The sequence below is a fragment of the Dunckerocampus dactyliophorus genome, chromosome 1 (genome assembly GCF_027744805.1).
Source record: "Dunckerocampus dactyliophorus isolate RoL2022-P2 chromosome 1, RoL_Ddac_1.1, whole genome shotgun sequence".
Classification (NCBI taxonomy): Eukaryota; Metazoa; Chordata; class Actinopteri; order Syngnathiformes; family Syngnathidae; genus Dunckerocampus; species Dunckerocampus dactyliophorus.
Genome location: NC_072819.1, coordinates 31,784,927 through 31,806,533, shown reverse-complemented (window position 1 = coordinate 31,806,533; position 21,607 = coordinate 31,784,927). Strand labels below are relative to the sequence as shown.

At 41.0% G+C, this 21,607-nt stretch overlaps 1 protein-coding gene across 1 annotated transcript; it reads right to left on the bottom strand.

Moving 5' to 3' along the window:
* Positions 1-283: 283 nt before the first annotated feature.
* On the bottom strand, positions 284-15,304 carry b4galnt1a (beta-1,4-N-acetyl-galactosaminyl transferase 1a). The gene is made up of 11 exons (XM_054797131.1): positions 14,922-15,304; positions 13,514-13,728; positions 13,257-13,439; positions 12,876-12,982; positions 12,149-12,186; positions 11,865-12,045; positions 7,070-7,162; positions 6,762-6,949; positions 6,529-6,669; positions 4,738-4,975; positions 284-3,470 (listed from the first exon to the last, which is right to left on the bottom strand). Exons 2-11 carry the CDS (start codon positions 13,726-13,728, stop codon positions 3,256-3,258), a joined length of 1,599 nt encoding a protein of 532 aa, XP_054653106.1. The 5' UTR covers positions 14,922-15,304; the 3' UTR covers positions 284-3,255.
* Between the last annotated feature and the right edge of the window lie 6,303 nt (positions 15,305-21,607).

The following is a 21,607-nucleotide window of genomic DNA, read 5'->3' as shown; positions in this document are numbered from 1 at the left end:
TAAGACTATTCTACCACAATATCCACAAAGCCCTGAACAAAAATATTAACCCTGTGGACCTAAAACCTTACCTATCACTCTGTTGCTCTCTGATGGCCATAAGAGACTTCTTCTCATCTACCCCATTACCTTAACCTGATAAAACCACATGCAGTGCAAGTTTGAAACCAGCACAGAAAAGACAACAATCTAATTATTTTCTTGCTTGATGTTATATAGACAAGTTATTTTCCTGTGCATATTTCAAAGAAGCCTCTAGACACTGTACCCTTTGGGTTTTCACATTAAAGCTCGAGGAGTGTTACGCTAATTGGCAGGAAGTACAGCACTCCTATTAAATGACGGTACACAAGGCTCAGTCTGGCCAACTCTATACCAGCCAGACACATACAGTACATACACACCGACCTATATTTAATTTCAACTTTACAAATAAACCACTGTAACTGTAGGGTGTGCCGAAGCGCCACATAATTTGGTAGCGTAGACCCTTTTAGGGCACAAACAAGCACATTTTTGTACAATGTGTGCAAGATTGGTTGAAAAACATGGCCACCATCATGTAAAACATATTTGCAGGAGGACGAGCATCTACTATGCAAACGCAAGTGTCATTTCTGTTCAGCACCAATAGTTTACTTCCATTAGAAAACATGAAAAGCAACTTAATATAAATAAAGTCATTATCACCAGTGTTATAATACCTTTTATAACAATAAAAACAAGGCCGATTCAAAACAACCAGAAACAAATATCACATCTACCTATCCACACACATTTCAGTCAATACGTTACATTTTTGCAACTGACTTGTGTAAAATGTCTCCATCTAGTGGCGGCATTTTGAAAGGGCATCATTTTCATCATTGTCACATGACTTACCAGACTCACCATTACAGTACAGTAGTCAGTAGCTGGAATCAAATTACATTGACATAATCAGACACAGACCTTAAAAACATTATAGACAAGTGAAACTCATGGGCCTCAATCATGCACAATCAATACATGACAGTTGGATCAATTTTGTATTTGATAACTGGTTGATACAACCAAACAAAGAGCTATAAAACAATGTCAGGAAATGACACAGACACACACACACATATATGTGACTCCTCATAACACTTAAATAAAACAGGAGTGTCGGTACTTTTCTTTGGCAGAAAACTTTTGTAAGTTCGATGCTACAACTCTGGAAAAAAACCAAACATCAGAAGTATCCCTTTCAGGCAAACAATACATATGCTGGTGATTTTAGCAGACTGTGTGGTGATAATATTAGGAGGATTATAGCAGTGCAGTACAACAACTTGCATTACACATCCCTTCTGTCAAATATGGCTCATTAATTAAGATGATCAGAGAGTAGAAGCTGCAAGCTCATGAGTGCATTTTTGGGCTTTTGTGCTTTGGGCATGATTAAAATACAATGAAACGAGGAGAGATGAGATCACAAAAACCTGGATGAGTACATTCTGTATATAGTCAAGATGGGAGGTCAATACTGACTCTGCCAATGAGCAGTTGTCAGAAAATGCCACAATTGCAACTGTGAGAGTTTGGACATGTTGATATTCAAGAGCTGGTGCTAAAGTTTACAGTCATAAAAGGGGCATTTTAGGCCACCTAGCTGATTGTCCAGCAGTATATTTTCATTGTTGCTCATTGTCAAGAGCAGGTGTAGAATAAAACATGCATCTTTCTACAAATTTGAGCTGCCTCCCAGTAAGGCCCACTCTATTAAATTGCTGTAGGAACGCTAACTAAAGAGGTAGGAAGTAGTTCACGCCCCTGTGCTTAATGGCACTTGAGGCTCATAAATCTTTTTTTTTTTTAAATTTCCACAAAAATCCCTTATAATTATTTCGTCACGTTAGCAATTGCTTCCCTTTATCTGTGGACGTATGTTGTAGTGTTAAGTTTATGGAGGCGTTAAGATGAGAAAACTCAATAGTGATGCAGAGGAACAACGGGTATGTCACGCTAAGCTAACAGTGGAACCACCAAAGGCTTCTCAATTTTCGGTAGCAAAAATGAATCTCTGCATGCATGCACAAGTGTCTTTTGCTTTTTCTTTGTGTTTTTTTTTTTATGAAACCACAAAAGGGTACCAATGATGGCAAAAAGAAAAAGTGTAATGATGACCACAGAACCTTGAACGCATCACAATGGAACTTAACGCAATGTGGGAAAACCTCATCCTGGCTGCTCAGTCCAATATTGTATGGCTATATGACAATAAGTCAACATCACTCATAAAAGAGTGGAAGGTTTACTACTGCATTACTTTGAAGAGACTTACCTCCCACACACACAATCAACCTCCCTCTCCTTGCTGTGCACTAATTAATGGTGAGTTAATTGTACAGAGGTGAACTTATACTTAGATACTTTTAGTAGAGTTACTGCCAAAAAGTGAGATGCATGAAGTTAGCCTTCAGCAATCAACACTTCTCACTTCCATAATCGCTTTGCCGTCATCATCAAATGTTAAGTAATTTTATTTTATTGTGGTTCATTTTGTCTTATTATTCAGGTTACTTAATTGTATACTTACACACTACAAAAACTAAATCTAAGACAGATGAAATAACTTAAATAAAGGTCAATTGCGCATTTGACAAAATAAAATTGCTTTTTTTTAAAGTAAAATAAAGCGTAAATAATCATTTTGGTTATGTTAAATAATATAGCTCTAATGTCATTGGAAATATTAGTCAAGATTAGCATATTGGTCTAATGTACAAAGATGGTAACAAAAAAGATATTAAGATATAGTTGGTTAAAAAAAACACTTTTGACCTTAATTTCAGATCATGTATGACAGTTGAAAATGATAAAATATTACTTTCCCTCTACAATGAATAAAGGTCCTCCGAGGGCGACGCTTGTTTTGGGAATGAATGACTTATATTCTCATAGACATGAATGTAATTGTTTTGAAATATATTTCTGGAAGTCCTTAGTCATGGAGATTGCGGTGGACGGCGCTGGAGGTTCCACTGCAATGAAATACTTCACACCAATATCAACCACAAGGGGGCACCATAGTAATAGTTAGTGGCTCCAGAAGGCCTGTAACTCCAACGAGCCAGTACCATGGTACAGAAAGAGCTAAACGGTTGAGAGTAAATAGTGCATGTTTACATATAAATACTGCCTTTCACGAGAAAATGTGTTTTAGACAATGAAAAAATAGAAGATAGTCACCCTGCAATCTTCAACTGAAGACATCAAAGAGGAGCCCAGACTTCACTGAGTGGTCATGCATTTGAACCTGTCCTTGAAGTACATGATTTCATGATGAATATGATTTTCAACACTGCTCTGGGAGTATCGGAACTTTTCATAGGCCTTTTGTGAGTCTGTTCCATCACTCCATGGCAGCTTGATCTTTGATGCGTGGTTTATAATGACATCACTGCAGGAGCCAATGTGAAGGGACCCAAGGGCGTCAATAAAGAACTCTGTGGAGCAAAAGAACATTTTTGTTCTGAAAAACCTTACCTTGCTCTTTTCAAAAGGTTTTCTGTCCCTGTTTTCATTCTAAAGCAGCTGTGTCATTACAGCGATATCAAACACACTCGCTGAACACTGCATTTGGTGCACCTGCACAATCGAGCTTCTGGGCTGCACGCATTGAAAAGCTCGACCTTTCCACCCGAGACTGTTCTTGGAGTAACAAGGCTGATGTCTGAATTTTGTATTATTCTTGTGGGCAATGATAACCATAATACTAAATCAACACCTCTCTGGCAATGTTCCTTTGGGTGGATTTTTGTACTACCACATTGACCCAACTAAAAGATGACCCTGAATATTTTAGAAAAAGACAAATCAAAGAAAAAACAAATTGATATCATGTTTCCAATATAAGTGAAATAACAACTGGTAGCTTCAACAAAAAATCGTCTGCTTTGTTGATCATCATGATCTTAAAGGGATAGTTGGTATTTTTTGACATGAAGTTGTATGACATCCCCATCAGCGTCTTCTTCCGCGACAGAGTGCCATCTTGTTTACGTATGTGTTCCACAGCGGAAGAAGATGCGAGCGTCTTCGTCACATTCACATGAATGCACGACAGTGCGCAGGGATACGGCGGGAGACACATATAACACAGAGCGTTTTGTGAGGACTGATTTTTTTGAGAAGGCATTTTTGTGATGTAACTGTATTCATCTTTTGAGCGCATATTGTTTTGAGAAGCCAAACTCTTTACTTAATTGTCCCCAGCAACTAAGTGGAACTACGTTCTTCATCACAGAAATGTGACCAGAACTGGACTTAGGAGACCAAGTGGGGGTGTAAGTTGCTGTTATTGGACTACAATGTTGATGGGGATGTCATACAACTTCATGTCAAAACATCCGAACTATCCCTTTAAAATTAGCACCAGAACTCCTCCTCTGTTTTTTGCTAATTTGACTTTGAGACACTTTTTTTCCAGTGGGGTTCTGTGAGGCAGATGCATTTCTTGAAGTCACTGGCGTGTGGGTGTGAGTGACAGGAAGAAATGCTTTGACTCACTTGTGGAGAAGTCTTTTGGCATCGGTTTGCTATAAATATCTAGACCCCAAATATAAGATTACATGTCTTTTTCAGACTTCTTTTTTCAAGGAAAGAAATACCATCTTAGTATAGTCAGTCTAGTCTCTTTGGACTGGTGAACTACAGGTGTATTAATGTTGTGGCCAGGAGTGTATATATTAGTCAAATTGTAGCGCTACTTACCCATGTGGCCACGGCGAGCCAGGCGGGGGTTAAAGCCGACCTGCTGCACTTTGTCTGTTCTCCCCAAGAAGAAGTTGATGACAGCATCAGTGACCACACAATTGGCAAATCCCTCAATATCGTGGTGGTAGCCACGCCTGACATGTATACAGTCCCCGTCTTCTCCCCCCTCTTCCACCGAAATGGTGTGACGAAAGGTTGCAGTCCAACCTGTAACCTCTCGAACTGCACCCCCAACCTATAGGAATTAAATGAAAGGATCAGTCGTTGGTCAGCCTGACACAAGAAACACAACTGAAGAGGAACCAAGACGGCAGTGTAGTGAACACACCAGAACTCAACGTCTATGCTAATATTGAGGCTGCTAAAATGTGTATTACACTTTTTAAGAGAGAGGAGTTACATTTTTGTTGATTTTTACTAGTTTCTTCTCAGTGTGTAAGTTTAGTTACATTGTATAATTATGTCTTTATTATTTCCTTCAAGGCTCGAGGTTACTAAACAAAAAACTGGACTACTATATGCAAATAATCCAAACATAGGCCCATAAAATTGAGAGCTTTGCCTTGTGGCTCAGTTCTCTCTTCACCACGACGGTCCGGTACAGCGACCGCATTACTGCAGACGCTGCGCCCATCCACCTGACCTCGACATCACGCTCCAACCTTCCCTGGCTCGTGAAAAACATCCCGAGATACTTGAACTCCTCCACCTGGGGCAGGACCTCATTCCCAACCCGGAGAGTGAAATCCAACCTTTTCCGACTGAGAACCGTGGCCTCGGATTTGGAGGTGCCGAGTCTCATCCCAGAAGCTTCACACTCAGCTGCAAACCTCCCCAGTAAACGCTGAAGGTCACAGCCCGATGAGGCCATTAGGACCACATCGTCTGCAAATAGCAGAGACGAGATCCTAAGGCCACTGAACTGGACTCCCTCGATGCCTTGGCTGCGTCTACAAATTCTGTCCATGAAAATTATGAACAGAATCGGTGACAAAGGGCAGCCTTGGCGGAGGCCAACGTTCACCAGAAACAGGCTGGGCTTACTGCTGGCAATGCGAACCAGGCTCCTGCTCCGGTCGTACAAGGACCGAATGGCATGTAGTAGCGCGCCACCTATCCCGTACTCCTGCAGCACCCCCCACAGTACACCGCAAGGGACACGGTCGAATGCCTTTTCCATGTCTACAAAGCACATGTAGACTGGTTGGGCAAACTCCCAAGTACCCTCCAGTACCGACGACCGAGACGGCTTGATAATAATATTTTAACATGATTTTACTTATGTAAACATTTGATCCTGATGTTTTCTATTATACTTGTATATTATGTGTGTATTTCAGTAATATTAAAAAAAGAAACAAGCGAAGGATGTTGGAGACATCCATTCATCCATTTTCTATGCCGCTCATCCTCATTAGGGTTTCAGGGATTTGCTGGGGCCTATCCAAGCTGCCTTCGGGCGAGAGGCGGGGTACACCCCTAGACTGATCACCAGGTAAACGCAGGGCACTATTCACACTCACATTCATACCTATGGACAATATAAAATGTGGAATGTGGGAGGAAACCGGAGTTCCTGGAGAAAACACGCAGCTACACTAAGTGACTAGAGATGCTTTTTTGGCAAAACTATATGGTTCATCTGCAGTAAAGCATGCTACAAACCATGATTATGCTGGAATTTCATGTTTCTGGAAAAAAAGTCCTCTTGAGTAATCTTTGCATTGCACAGTGTGCATTGCAGACGGACATGTAGCATGCTGACACATTTCACCTCAGTCAACTCACCACATCCAGACTGGTCTGCTCCAGGATGTCCACCATCTTTTCCAGCTTGGTATCTGCAGTGAAGATAAAATCATCATCCACCCAAAGGACATATTTGGTGGTCACCTGAGACACTGCCAGATTTCTCCCAGCAAACCAACCCTGAAAGGACAATCAAATAACAACATTGAAGGGCTGTGTTAATTCAGCATGATATGTTACTATGATAAATATGTACTGTGATAAATATTTACCTTTCCAAATGGCATAATGTAATGTTCAATGTGAGGTCCAATCACCTGCTGTGGGTGCTCATTATCATCAGCTATCACTATGGTGATCGCTGGATAATATTGCCTTATGCTGATGATGAGATCTTGGAGTTTATCATAGCGTAGAAAAGTCTTTGTCACAATGGTAACAAGAGCACTAATATTGGTCTCTTGAGAGGAAATAAAAACACACAAAAATACTTCAGTTATGAAAAAGATCACATTAAAATAGACCAATCATTATTATAGTATAGAATAGTAAAGAATACTGTATATAAATGCTCAAAAACCTTTTGGATACCCAGAGTTGTAAAGCCTTGGGATGGCGGCATGTCCAATTTTTATGGTGAAAAATGACTGATGACCTTCATTTGCAAACTGAACTGTGGAGGAAGAAGAACGACTATAAAACCAGTTTCTGGATTTCATTTGACAAGCACTCATTGTTTGAATAACTTAAAAGGCCCTTTGCACGTCTTTGTGGCTACCATCTTTACAGTTTTGCAATGGGAGTTCTGCAGAGAGATGTGGCGCGTCCAGGAAATGTGCTCCCACTTATGAGTAAACCCCATTGTGAGAAAGGCATAGCAACAGGCTGCAGCCCAGTGTGGAGGTGCACAAATCAAGTAGTTTATATCAACTCACTCAAAATTTACATTTTTTCTAAACCAAAAAATATATAAGAACACTACCAGCTAGCTCTAGGCAGACACGGAACCATGGCAGGCAGTCCCTTTAATACAGTTAATACAGCTATTTTGTTAATAATGGCTGTGTTTAGTCATTTGCTGTGTACAGTCAGTCCCTCATTTATCGCGGTTAATTGGTTAATTGGTTGGAATATTTTCGTGGGCCGCATAGTGGCTGAGTGGTTAGCATGTTGGCCACACAGTCAGGAGATCGGGAAGATCTGGGTTCCAATCTCCGTTGGCCATTTCTGTGTACAGTTTGCATGCTCTCCCCGTGCATGCGTGTGTTTTCTCCGGGTACTCCGGTTTCCTCGCACTCTCTAAAAACATGCATGTTAGGATAATTGGCGACTCTAAATTGCCCATAGGTATGAATGTGCGTGTGAATGTTTGTCTACGCTGTATGTGCCCTGCGATTGGCTGGCGACCCGTCCAGGGTGCACCCCACCTCTCGCCCGAAGTCATCTGGGATAGGCTCCTGCATGCCCGCGACCCTAGTGAGGATGGATGGAATATTTTCGTATAGAAAACTTGTTAATGACTTACTAAATATGATTTGTATCATAATTACAGCTCTGTATACATGAAATAACACCCCTATAGTCACCTTTACACTCCTATTATTCTTTTTTTATACCACATTGCTAATGGGCAGGCTGCGGGATCACTGCAGGGACAGAACAGACAGCCACGGCTTTAAGAATAGCATGCTAGCGAGCTAGCTACTTAGCCTCCAATTTATTTATTCTAAAACGTTAAAAATGTCCTAATGTTTCAAACGGAGTGGGGAAGGACAACGTAAGAAGCCAAAAAGTTACCACTTCCACATGGAATGAGAGGAGGACTTTTTTTCACTCTGCGATGGCTGACTACATCCGGTGTTGTAATGTAATGTCATGTCATGTCTCATCAATGTTTTGCGTCATCACTGATGCCTAGTGACCAGAATACTACATATGACTTGTCTTTCAATATTTTTACTAATAATTGATTGACTATCTTCAATCAGATGATACTCCTGCCCACCTTGCCACTGAGACATCATTTCATCTGTCCTGCACTGGGATTTCGCCTCTTCCAAGAGTTCATAGAAGACATCAATCTCTTTCTTCAGTATTCTCCCTCATGCAGTGTATACTTCTATGATGTCTAGATTGAAAGGGTGCCCTCGTATTTTGGCAAGCAAAACTCTGTGGCTCAAGGTCCAGTAACCACACACTTTTCCATATGTCTGGATCTGTTAACAGGCCGATAACTCTTTCATATTCATCACCTCCTGAATGTATCATTTTGAAACCATCTAGCATGACCACATGACTTTATCTCCAAAACCTCTAACATGTGCTGTCCCTCTGATGTACTCATTCCTGATCCTATCCTTCCTGGTCACTCCCAGAGAGAACCTCAGCATCTTCATCTTTGCTACCTCCAGCTCTGTCTCCTGTCTTTTCCTCATTGACACTGTCTCTAGACCAAACAACATCGCTGGTCTCACCACAGTTTTGTACACCTTTCCTTTCATTTCAGCTGAAACTCTTCTATCACACATCACACCTGACACTTTTCTCCACCCGTACCATCCTGCTTGTACATGCTTCTTCACCTCTTTTCCACACTCTCCATTGCTCTGGACTGTTGACCCTAAGTACTTAAAATCCTCCACCCTCTTGATCTCTTCTCCCTGTAACCTCACTCTTCCACTTGGGTCCCTCTCATTCCCACACATGTACGCTGTCTTACTGCGGCTAACCTTCATTCCTCTCCTTTCCAGGGCAAACCTCCACCTCTCTAGCTTCTCCTCCACCTGTTCCCTGCTGTCACTGCAGATCACAATGTCATCTGCAAACATCATAGTCCATGGAGATTCCTGTCTAACCTCGTCTGTCAGTCTGTCCACCATAGCGAACAAGAAGGGGCTCAGAGCTGATCCCTGATGCAGTCCCACCTCCACCTTGAACTCCTCTGTCACACATACAGCACACCTCACCACTGTCTTACAGTCCTCATACATGTCCTGCACCGCTCTAAGATCCTTCTCTGCCACTCCAGACTTCCTCATACAATACCACAGTTCCTCTCTGGGCACCGTGTCATAAGCTTTCTCTAAATTTACCAAAACACAATGCAGCTCTGTCTGACCTTCTCTGTACTTCTCTATCAACATCCTCAAAGCAAATACTGCCTCTGTAGTACTCTTTTTTGGCATGAAACCATACTGGATTTATTGCAAATAACCATTAAACTGAAATAGACTGTTCATCAGCTGATCAGAAGTTTAAGACCATGGCCTTTAAAAGCCAAAATCCTGGCAAAAATGTGGATTCAATGTCATTTTCTGTCAACACTGTACAGTAATGACCTCTTCATGGCAAAGGAAAAAAAATCTTTCTCTCTCTGAATGCAGTCGGATAGTTGAGCTGCATAAGCAAGGCCTCTCGTGGTGCCATTGATGCTCGATTAGAGGTTGGACACGGTAAGACAGTCATTTTAAATTTCTTAAAGAATCCTGAGGGTTATGGAACAAAAATAGCCAAATGCTAAACAACAAAAAAATGCCCTCGGCTATGCCACAGAGGATTCGATTGGCTGTCCGTTAAGACACAGGACTATCCTTTTACAGAAGTTTACGAAAATGGGCATCAGTTCCAGACAGTGTATGCCCTCCATGAAGCCATCTTGACCACACGTTCCCACTAGCCTCCTGGAAACACTGGCATCAACCAAACCAGCTTTTGAGGTGATTTACAAGCATGGCAAAAGAATGGCCTTGTAATCAACTCAAATGTGTTTTCATTTAATGTACGGCGACTACAAGTATCAGCTTGTAACTGGATGTCATTCCCTTGTTTGTGACCAAGGTTCAACCAGCCCTGAAGTGAGTCAAAGTCCTTTGATTCTTTATATGTTAACATGAGAGTAAAAAGGTTGATCATTAACTATAACCCAGAGCTCAACAATACCTCTTATAGCCATGTCTGTTTGTCCTCCTTTGCCAGTGCAAACAGAAAATGCCCAAACATGCTCCTCAATGACCATCAGTCCGTGTTGTGCGCACATGGTCTATATGATTACGAAGTAAGATTATTTAGAGCAGTGGTAGGGATCCTATGGCTCGGGAGCCAGATGTGGCTCTTTTGATGACTGCATCTGGCTCGCAGACATTTTGATAAACACAATAAAATTTATGTAAATATTTTAAAATATTTTAAAGTAAAACATTACAGAAATTACAGTTAAAATTATGTTCAAAGTAAAAGTTTAAAAACTTTTAAAAAAACTAATCCAACTAATCCAATAAATCTAATCTATCCATCCGTTTTCTATCGCAATGCGGCTGGCCAGACCCAATGCCAGCTGTCCTTCCGATACTTTCCGGGGCAGACACCAAAACTTGATCATTACTGGATAATGCAGTAGCCTACCCGGGTCATGGAGAGGTCAAGAAGTAAACTTCCATCCTTTAAACAAATAGTCAGCTAGCTAATTCTGCAGAGCCAAACATTTTTACAAAAAGGACGGTGAAAAGAAAGATATGGAGTATGGTGTAAAACCATGCAGCACCAGAAGTTGCATTAAAGATAAGATGTATTTTATTTATTACTAGTTAGCTTCAGTATAACGTTATTAAAAAGAATAAATTCAGAGACTTATTAATTGTTGAACTTGTTTAAAAATGCACACATTTAGTTGTGTTCAATGCTCAAAAAATATGATCTGGCTCTCACAAAAATACAATTTTAAATATGTGGCTTTCACGGCTCTCTTAGCCAAGACGTTCCCGACCCCTGATTTACAGCAACTTTTAATTGATTTTGCCAGCACCAGTACAATTGCCCCCAAAGTCTGATCTATAAAAACATGATATGCAGTCATCCCTCACCATATCACGGTTCAAATTTTGTAGCTTCACTCACAGTTTTTCAAAAAGATTATAATAAATCATGCTGTTTCGTGGTTTAAAACAAAGAATTTAAGCAAATTAAGAATTAAGCATTTTCTAGCATAAAAACGCCTGTATTACAGCTAAAACTCAAATCTGAAATCCCGACATCACTTCTTGTCACACACACACACACAGGTTTGATTTACGCCTTAAATGGCTTAAATGGCTTATTTTCTCTGATATCAACTATATTGGGTAATACGAGCGTAAAGGGGACTATATGGCTGTTATTTCATGTGTAGAGCACTCTAATGTTACAACATGTATTTAGAAGGTCATAAACACGTTTTCTAAACCATAATACAAAAACATTCTATTTATAAAGACGGAATCCTACTTATCACGGTCGGGTCTGGAACCAATTAACCATGATAATTGAGGGATTGCTGTACACATCTTTTGGGTCGCGCATCAGTGCGTAAATCTGTGTGTGTGCATGTATGTGTGTGTTACCTGTGTCTGCTGTCCTGGGATGGAACACAGTGTTTGTGTAGGTGACAAATTGCAGCTGCCTGTTGAGAGCTGAGAGAAAAGGGCTCGAGAGTATCATATGTTTCTCTCCTTCTCCTTTAACTGAGACCATGTCCACTGTGGCAACGACATCAAAAGTCCCCAGAGTTGCTTTCAAATACACCTGCCGTGCCATTTGATGAAAGAAAATTAAACCTTTGAAGCAACAGCTTACTTTCACTTTAGTTTAGCAGCATACAGTCATGGCGAAAAAATGGCAAACTCACCGTATGGTTGGATCTTGCTTTATCAACAAGCCGCAATCCTAAAGTAAAAAAAGAACAATTGGCATGAGAATGATAAAATATGATCATTTAAAAAGTTTAATCTAATCTATCAATCTAATTAAGGTGTTTACATGCCTTTTAAAAAGGTGGTTTTACATGAGTTCATGCAATAATTTGATTTCTTTATGCATGTAAACATACTGCATTTCAGGGAGGTAGGTGCTGAATTTCTTATACAGGAGGCCCAACTGACAGCAGCCTTTAATAATCTTGAACGGAGAGTAATGCCTTTCACAGCCCCCACCTTTAAGACTCATGCTTAAACCCTTCTCTTCAAACTTGCTTTTAATGTTTATTCCCATTTTTTGCTTAGCTATTCTCATTTTAACTCTATGTGTCCTGTTTTATTTTGCTTTATTGCACATTGTATTAATTGCATTTCTTGCCCAATTGTAAAGTGAGTTTGAGTTTTAGAAAAGCACTTCTAAATAAAATGTATTATTATTATTATTATTATTATTATTGGTAATAGAATGCAATATAGGGTATAAAACCCATTTCTTTGCATGAGTCAGATACACTTGTGCAAAATTACACCTTTAGTGGATGAAATGTGTTGGGAAGATTTTTAAAAATCTGATTCAGGGGATGTCTAGCTCACCCCAAATTGGTTAAAATTTTTGTGCAAGTAGTGTTTGTGTTGTATCATGTTAAATTAAAGCATTACCTGGAATGATGGTTGTTTTGAGGGGTCGCACTGCCACACCCTGGGATGGATACTGAAGGGGACTGTTGCCCTCATTCACAATAAGCACATCTGCAGGGCTGGAGGACCTTCACATACATAATACTGTGGGTTAGGCATTAAAAAAGGAACATTGCTGAACAATGAACGCTCTTTGAAAGTACTTCCTTTCTATGCTAACACTGTTGAAAGAATAGTGAACACAGGACTCATGGGAAGCAGGATTGCTGCATTAAAAAAAATATATATTGCAACGCTTTACTTTCTGTGTGCCATTCTGTGCTTATTTTAATATATGCCAGGGCATGTGTGTTTAGCAGGCACAGTAACCTGGTTGCATGTCATGTCAAAATAGGACTTTACCTAATCTGAAAATTGCTGTACTCTTCAGCTCTGTGACGCTTCACACCCTCAGGGTCTGGGTGTGATTGTAAGAAGATCTGGTCCAGGTTGTGGGCCTTCACACGTGGGAAGAGCAGATTGGAGAGAGGCAGCTGAACAGTCTCCTTATCAGCCACACATTCACATGTATTTCTTCGCACAAGACTGGATCAGAAAACAAATATTTGATTACCAGCATTACACCAAATCAGAACTAAACAGTTTAATGTAAAACCCACCATGCCACCTCCTCCTTTATATGATAAGAAATGTCATTATAGTTGTTCAAGAGGTCTTGTAGTTTCTCCTTGATGATGTTCTCCATTCCAACGTTGTGTCCAAGCCGTAGGTCAACTCCTGAGAGAGCTGCAGGGCTCCACGTGTTAAAAAGCACTACCAGCAGGGAGCCACTGATCACAAGCACTCCAAGGCACTTCTTCAAGTAGAAACGCATCTAGAATAAAAATATGTGTATGCTATTAAAGACTGCAGCCAACAAAAAGTCACTTGAAAAGCCCTTTCTCTACATATGGACAAACGTATTAGGACACCTGACCACTACACCTACATGAAGTGGGAAGTTATGGGAAGATGTTTTACATCAACAGCCCCCTTTCCACTGCAGGAACTTTATGAAAAAAGTTCCTATTAACCCTGGTAGTTTGAAATACCGCCGTGTTTCCACCAAAATCTACCCGGGTAAATAAGTTCCTTTAGCAGCCGAAAGGAATATGGGAGCCAATTTGATATTATTCACCTTTTTGGCGAATAACACGTTGTTGTTATTGTCAACACGCTTACCCCACTTGGGGAACCTAGGACTGAAGGTATTAATGTATTGTCTGGACATTTCGCTGACATGCAAAATAGCATGTCATCTTCTCCCCTCCCCACAAACCACAGCGAGAACCTTGATTCTGCATTGCATGTAAAAAGTGAAACAAGAGAATAGTAACGAGAATAAACTAGAATAAACTAAACTACAATCGTAACACAACGTCCCCAATCGTATAAATAAGTACATCGTGTATCAGTCAATTGAACTCGAAGTTGTCGGTTTAGGAAGAAAAGTGTATCATTCAGCAGCAAGACATTATACCTAATTGGCGTGTATCTACGTTTTGGAGAGACTGATTCAAATGTCTTAATACTATATATACTCATCACACCAGTTGTAGAATAGTTTGAGCTATCGTAGCATTCAAGTTGCACCAGCAACACAGAGCAGAGCTCATCATCATATACTGTATTTTAGCATTACAGACATCATTTCAATAGCTCATTTCAAGAGGGAAATCACACGTTTTTTTCCTTCTTGGGCGTTGCTACTTGCAGACTTTGCAGAGAAAACTTGTCATGTTAAGTCATGTCAAACTTAATTTATATAGCACATTTAAAATAACCCGGGTTGACCAAAGACAAGCCGTACAGACAAAAACAACAAAAGCACGAAAAACAATAAATAAATAAATATACTACGGCAACATTTGACATGCCCAGAAGTAAATCATATTCTCTGCACAGCGAGTTTGTGGGGAAACATAGGATCGAACAACTTGTATTTGTCTTACAAGTGGGTGTTTACCACGACTATACATAAAAACACACTAATGCTAACTCTGTGTGTGTTCGCTAGCATGGACTTACCGTCAACAGCTGGTGAATCCGCCCCGTCTTGTGATCAGAACATCTGTGTGAGAGTTGTCGAAGCAGCAATGGTTGTTTCACGGAGGCGTGTAAGAAGCCGTTCCCAGAAACGTAGAGAAATGCTCATTATTCTCCCCAGTGGGCAGGACGAAAAAGACTTTAACAACACTGATAACTACGGTTGGCCAATACTTTTTGGTGCACTTTACATTATTCATATAAAATCAATTGTACCAAATCTAAAATTCATCACCACAATTGCCATCTGTTGTCCTTAAAACACAGTTCATAGCCACCACCTGACATACACACATACTGTACTTAGTAAGCCTACACATGAAACACATCATATATGATACAACACCTGATAACATCCTCCAACCATCCATTTTCTATACCTCTTGTCCTCATTAGGGTCACGGATAAGCTGGAGTCTATCCCACCTTCGGGCGGGAGGTCATAAGCACTTTAAGCAGGTATTGTGTGATCCGATATGGACTAGTCACCCTTGCAGAATGACCCGCCCACGGTCATTCTTTTGCCTTTGTCTTTACTGCCATTTTGAGCCGTCAAGTAAATGCAATGACAAAAAGCAAATGGGAACAACAAAGACAAAGCAGGAAAAGCAATGCCAAAATGGAAAAAAAAACCAAAAACAAGAAAGAAACAGGAAAAAACAATAACAAAAAGCACTGCTGAATAAAAACAACATTAAGGCTCGTCTCAATTTTGCCATAAAACATCTTGGTGATCCCCAAGACCTTTGGGAAAATACTCTGTGATCTGACAAGACAAAAGTTGAAGTATTTGGTACATCTGGCGTAAAAGTAACTCTGCATTTCAGTAAAAGTATATAATACCAACAGTAAAATATGGTGGCTGTAGTGTGATGGTCTGGGCTGTTTTGCTGCTTCAAGACCTGGAAGATTGCTGTGATAAATGGAACCATGAATTCTGCTGTCTGCCAAAAAATCCTGAAGGAGAATGTCCAGCCATCTGTTCGTGACCTCAAGCTGAAATGACCTTGGATTCTGCAGCAGGTCAATGATCCAAAACTCACAAGCAAGTCCACCTCTGAATGGCTGAGGAAAAACAAAATGAAGACTTCAGAGTGGCCTAGCCAAAGTCCTGACCTGAATTATTTTGACATGCTGGTTGCATGCTGGAAAACCCTCCAATGTGGCACAACAATTCTGCAAAGACGCATGGGCCAGAATTCCTACATAGTGCTGTAAGAGACTCATAGCAAGTTATCACAAATGCTTGATTGCAGTTGTTGCTGCAAAGAGGGGCCCAACCCGTTATTAGGTTTACTTTTTCACTTTTTCACACAAGGCCATGTAGGTTCGGATTTTTTTTCCCTTAATAATAAAAAGTTTCATTTAAAAACTCCATATTGTGTTCAGTTGTGCTGCCATTGACTAATATTGAAATTTGTTTGATGATCCGAAACATTTAAGTATGACAAACATGCAAAACAATAAGAAATCAGGAAGCAGGCAAGCACTTTTTCATACCACAGTGTTAGCTTAAGGAAAGACTAATTTTCCCAAAAAGTGTGAATATCAGTGTCAATTCTTGAATCACTTTACACTCACTTAAAGCTATAGTTTGTTGTCACAGCAGTCATTACAGGATAGTCTAATCTGGGGAGACGCAGTCGGCCCTGTCATGGAATTTTCTCCAGGAAACTCAAAGAACCTTTGGTCAGAGTACATGCAGCTCTGGGGAAATTGACTGAACCATTGCCAACTATCTTGCATTTGGTGGAGAAAAAGGCTGAATCATTTCAGTCTGGTGAAAACAAATTGTGGATTTTTCCGTCCATCCATCAATTTTTCCTCACAAACAAATATGTCTTTTGAAGAAAACGTAGTACGTAGTACTGGCAATTTTCATTTTGTCCTTCATTGTTCAGTGCATTCACATTGTTACTCACACTTGTTAGTATTGTGGTTTCGTGTGCTGTCTTTACTGTAACAAAATGACAATAATAACATTAGATGATTGAAAGGAATGAAGATAACTGGAGCCAACTTGCAGAATTCAAAATACTGTGGCGGCTATTATGTGCGCAATAGTAATGGCCTTGGTTTTCTTGGCTATGTTAGGGTGACATCTAGCGTCCAACAATCATAAAAACACATTTGAATGTGTTCCCTTATCTCAGTCTCCTTATTTGCCTCTACAGTACTCGTGTTAGAGAAACTAAGACGAAGCGCCGAGCGATTTAAAATGAACAAATCCCAGTGGTATTTGTTTTTACTCCAATCCTAATGGCTGCTTCCTGTTTTGATGACATCACACCACACCTGCCAATAGGAGGCCGCATCTTCTGATCTCATGCTGCCTTCCAGACTACAGTACTGTACTGGGAAGTAGCATTTTTTTTTTTTTGCTCCAGTGGAAAGTGAACCAAAAAAGAAAGGCTGACAAAGGCGTGCGTGTGTTGAACTTATTTTCTAACTAATTTGCATATTAAAATAAAGTATCATTGATTCTGTTTCCATTTATGGAGAAAAGCGTGCAAGACAAAAATCACATTTTGGTATATTTCATAGCAGTAGGGCACTGTTTACTGATATCTCAGTTGCAGTGTTTACATAAAAAATATCTAATTTATTTAGTTATTTTTTTTAAATAAATGCTTGATTTGCACATCGTATGAGTAAATAAATGATTTTTAAAGTCAAAGGTTTTGAAAAACAAATACATTTTTGACATTTTTACATGGGCTTCAGTGTCATTAACAAGTGCCTCACAGTTTCTTTAGTTTTTCTGTGCATACACATAAACTGTCATGGAAAAATTATTTTGTGCACTCCATCCATCCATCCATTTTCTATGCTGCTTTTCCTCAATAGGTATGCTCGAGCCTATCCCGGCTGACTTTGGGCGAGAGGCGGGGGACACCCTGGACTGGTCGCCAGTATTGTGCACTTTATTTATTACAATATTTGATAGTGAGACCGTACCCCAGCCGGGCATGGGATACCTAGGATCCAGGAGGGACCCACCAGGCGAGAGCCGGCCAGGCCGAGCCCGAAGAAGGGATCTCCCCCCAATAGACCCACCACCTCAGGGGGCAAACATAAGAGTCCAGTGCATTGTGTGTTGGGTGGCTTTCAAGGGTGGACACCTGGGTGACTTGGTCTTCGGCAGCCACATCTGGTTTTTGGGACATGGAATGTCACTTCTCTGGTGGGGAAGGAGCCCAAGCTTGGGAGGAACAGTCTCGCTGATCTGAACCCGTGCAGTGTAATTTTATTGGACTTCTGCCTTAAACACAGTTTGTCCATGACAAACACCATGTTCGAACATAAGGATGTCCATAAGTGCCCCTGGCACCAGGACACCCCAGTCCTACGTTCGCATGTTTTCGACACACGGGTGAAGAGAGTGGCTGAGCTGTCAACTGACCACCATCAGGTGATGAGTTGGATTAGATAGCGAGGACGGATGCTGGTATAAAAGTGTAATTATTTAATATAGGTGTTTAATATGTAAACTCCAAGGAGGGACACTGAGCTGTTGGTTGCCAACGGGAAACGGGAAGGAGTCACTGGGGAGGGACCACCAGTGACCACATCCAAGCCAGCGTCCCACACCAAAGCAGTAAGCTCCAAAGACATGACTACAACTGCACACTAATTACCTATAAAGCAAAGAAAAAGATATGATAACCGAATACCACAGCTGATTGGAAAAAGATGTATGCGTACCTGCTACCTGAATGGCTTAGAAACTGATACGCTGTTGGTCAGTGGGGCCCAAGTAACCATAGTAACCAAATCATGGCTCCAAAGACATCTCCCTGATATTGAGATCCTGTCCCTGGAAGACCTTCTACCAGATGATACACTCAGAGTAACAGCAGCTAATAGGACAGATGTACCTTTTGATGGGTGAGCTGAAATACTAGTTGAGATTAAGACCCCCACACATGGTCAAGTTGCTATACAGGTAGCTGTTCTTGTTAGTCAGAACTGTGTTAATGGACTGCTGTTGGGATTTAACATTATAGAAGAGATCATCTTGCTCTCTGAAACGTGAAAACTACAGAAGCATACGGCTGAGATGATTGTATATGTCAGGGGTCGGCAACCTGCGGCTCCTTGTTGCGCATCTCTTCGCCGAGTGTGGTGATTTTTTGTTAAACATCGAAATAGGGAAAATGTGCATTTTCGAAATTAATGTGAAATATCCGACTCACCATATGTCCGTGAATGCATCTAGACTGCGTTCTGACTGCTGATTGGATGAGCAAGGGAGGGGGACATAGGCTAGTGTATGCAGTAGGGATGAGCCGGATTCTCGTTAACAACGAGTATCCATTATGGATAATGCATTTTTGCAGAATAAGATCATGAAACGAGTACGTCTCGTCATTATCCGTAATTGTGATGAAAGAAAATCCTCATTATGTATTCACTCTTCACGCTCTGTGATTGGCCAGACAGACTGTGCAGGCTGGAGCCACAGAGACCTTTGACCTACCATTCATTCTCCACATTGATGCATCAAATGAAGGGTTAGTTGTAGTGTTATGTCAGTGACAGAACAACAAGCTACATGTTATTGGGTATGGGTCTAGAACAGTGGTTCCCAAACTTTTTACAGTTGCGTACCCCTTCAAACATTTGACCTGAAGCCATGTACCCCTCACTCCTGCACACTTAAAAAACATACACTCTTTTATCTTAATTAACTTGAAACATTGAACATAATTAATTGTATGTTACATGGTCACATTCTCAGCACTGCCAGGCTGAACGGGGTTGGTCATAGATGGGTGGGAGAATTGGCCGATTTTCATTTTAACATTAAGTACAGACCAGGCAGACTCAATACAGACGCAGACATGTTATCACATTACCCCTTAAGACTACAGGACTGTATGAGGGACCACACAGACAGCATCAGCTGAAGTTGTATTGGCTGTTTGGCAAGGCAGCAAACCGTTTTAAGAAAACAATGTACTTTGGGTTACAGCTCTACATTTGGATGAGACCTGTAAAGATGACGTGTCACCGCAGAACGTGCACAGCATTAAGCTCACAGCAGACATACAAACAGCACAGAAGAGGACAAGGTCATTCAGGGAGTTGTTTTGAGAATGAGAAACTAGACTCCAAATGACAAAGAGAAACGAAACATGACAGCAGAGACAAAAAGACTTGTATGAATGGACAAAGTTAGAGGTGGAAAATTGAATTCTATACAGGAGGACTGATAGACACAAACAGTTTCTCGTCCCAGAGAAGTTGAAACCTTTGATCCTGAAGACACTGGACAATGATCTGGCGCATTGGAGCAGAAAAAGTAACCCATCTCACTAGAGAAAGGTTTTATTGGTCAAATGTGCAGCAGAAGATTGAAGACTATGTTAATAAGAAATGCTCCTGTATCAAACAGAAATGGCCCAATCTGCTCCAAAGAGCTCCAATGGCCACATTTCCACAAGCAGGCCTTTTGAACTTTTGTCCATAGACTGTCTCCACTTAGAGCAAAGCCAAGGCTATGAGTACATACTTGTGCTTGGAGATCATTTTACAAGATTGCTCAAGCTTACCCAACGCGAAATAAATCAGGGAAAACTGCAGCTGACAAGATTTTTCACGACTTTATCCATCACTTTGGTTACCCTGATAAGATTCATCATGACCACTGTAAGGAATTTGAGAACAGTTTATTCAGCAAGGTCGAGCTGCTGGCTGGTATTGGGCACTCCCGGACGACGCCATAAAACCCACAGTGTAATCTGGTAGAGAGACTCAAATGCAGATGCTGCGCACTTTAGAGGAAGAAAAAAGAGGCAATGGAAAAACCATTTCAATCATGTAGTGCACGCCTGTAACTGCACAAGATGTTTTTTCTCCGTTTTTCCTCTTATGGGGTCGTCCTCCTCGATTACCTGTTGATTTACTGTTTTCACCGAAGGGCTCAGACTCAGAGACTACTGACACAAGACTACTGCATAAAACTGGGTGGACAGAATGCGAGCTGCACATGACATTGCTGAAAGGAAAAGTGAGAACTCATCTGCTAAAGGCAAAAGACAATACGACAAAGCTGTCATGGGTGTAGTTCTCCAGCCAGGAGACAGGGACTTAGTCAGGAACATATCCGAGTGAGCCGGACCTGGCAAGCTGAGAGCGTACTGTGAGCAGGTAGTACATTGTGTTGTGGACAGAGTTGATGACGGACCTGTCTACAAGAGAAAGGAAAGGCTCCAAAACACTTTGGATGTTCCATACAAACTTGCTGCTGCCGGTTAACAAACTGTCCCTTAAAGAGAATATCCCTGCTCAAAGTCGTAAGAGACAGCCAAGTAAACAACAAACAAAGCCAAAAGAGCAAGATCAGAGTGAAGAGATCTCCGACTCAGAGGAGCAAGACTACGCATACCCATGCTACCCATGCGAACTCAACATACTCATCAACAGAAGCCACAGCAAAGTCATCCTGCTGATAAGGGACTATGAGCTACTGCCAGGGAGTTCCATCCACCATTCTCACAAGTCTGTGGTGTTTGGTTGGAATACCGCAAGTCCACTAGAGGATGCTAGTAGCGATGGTGGTATAAAGTAGGTAGTAGAGGAAGACTAAATCCTGCCAGTGAAGCGACATCAACTCATTGTGGATTGTCTTCTTTATTCTATACCACAGGGTTTCAATTCACACCT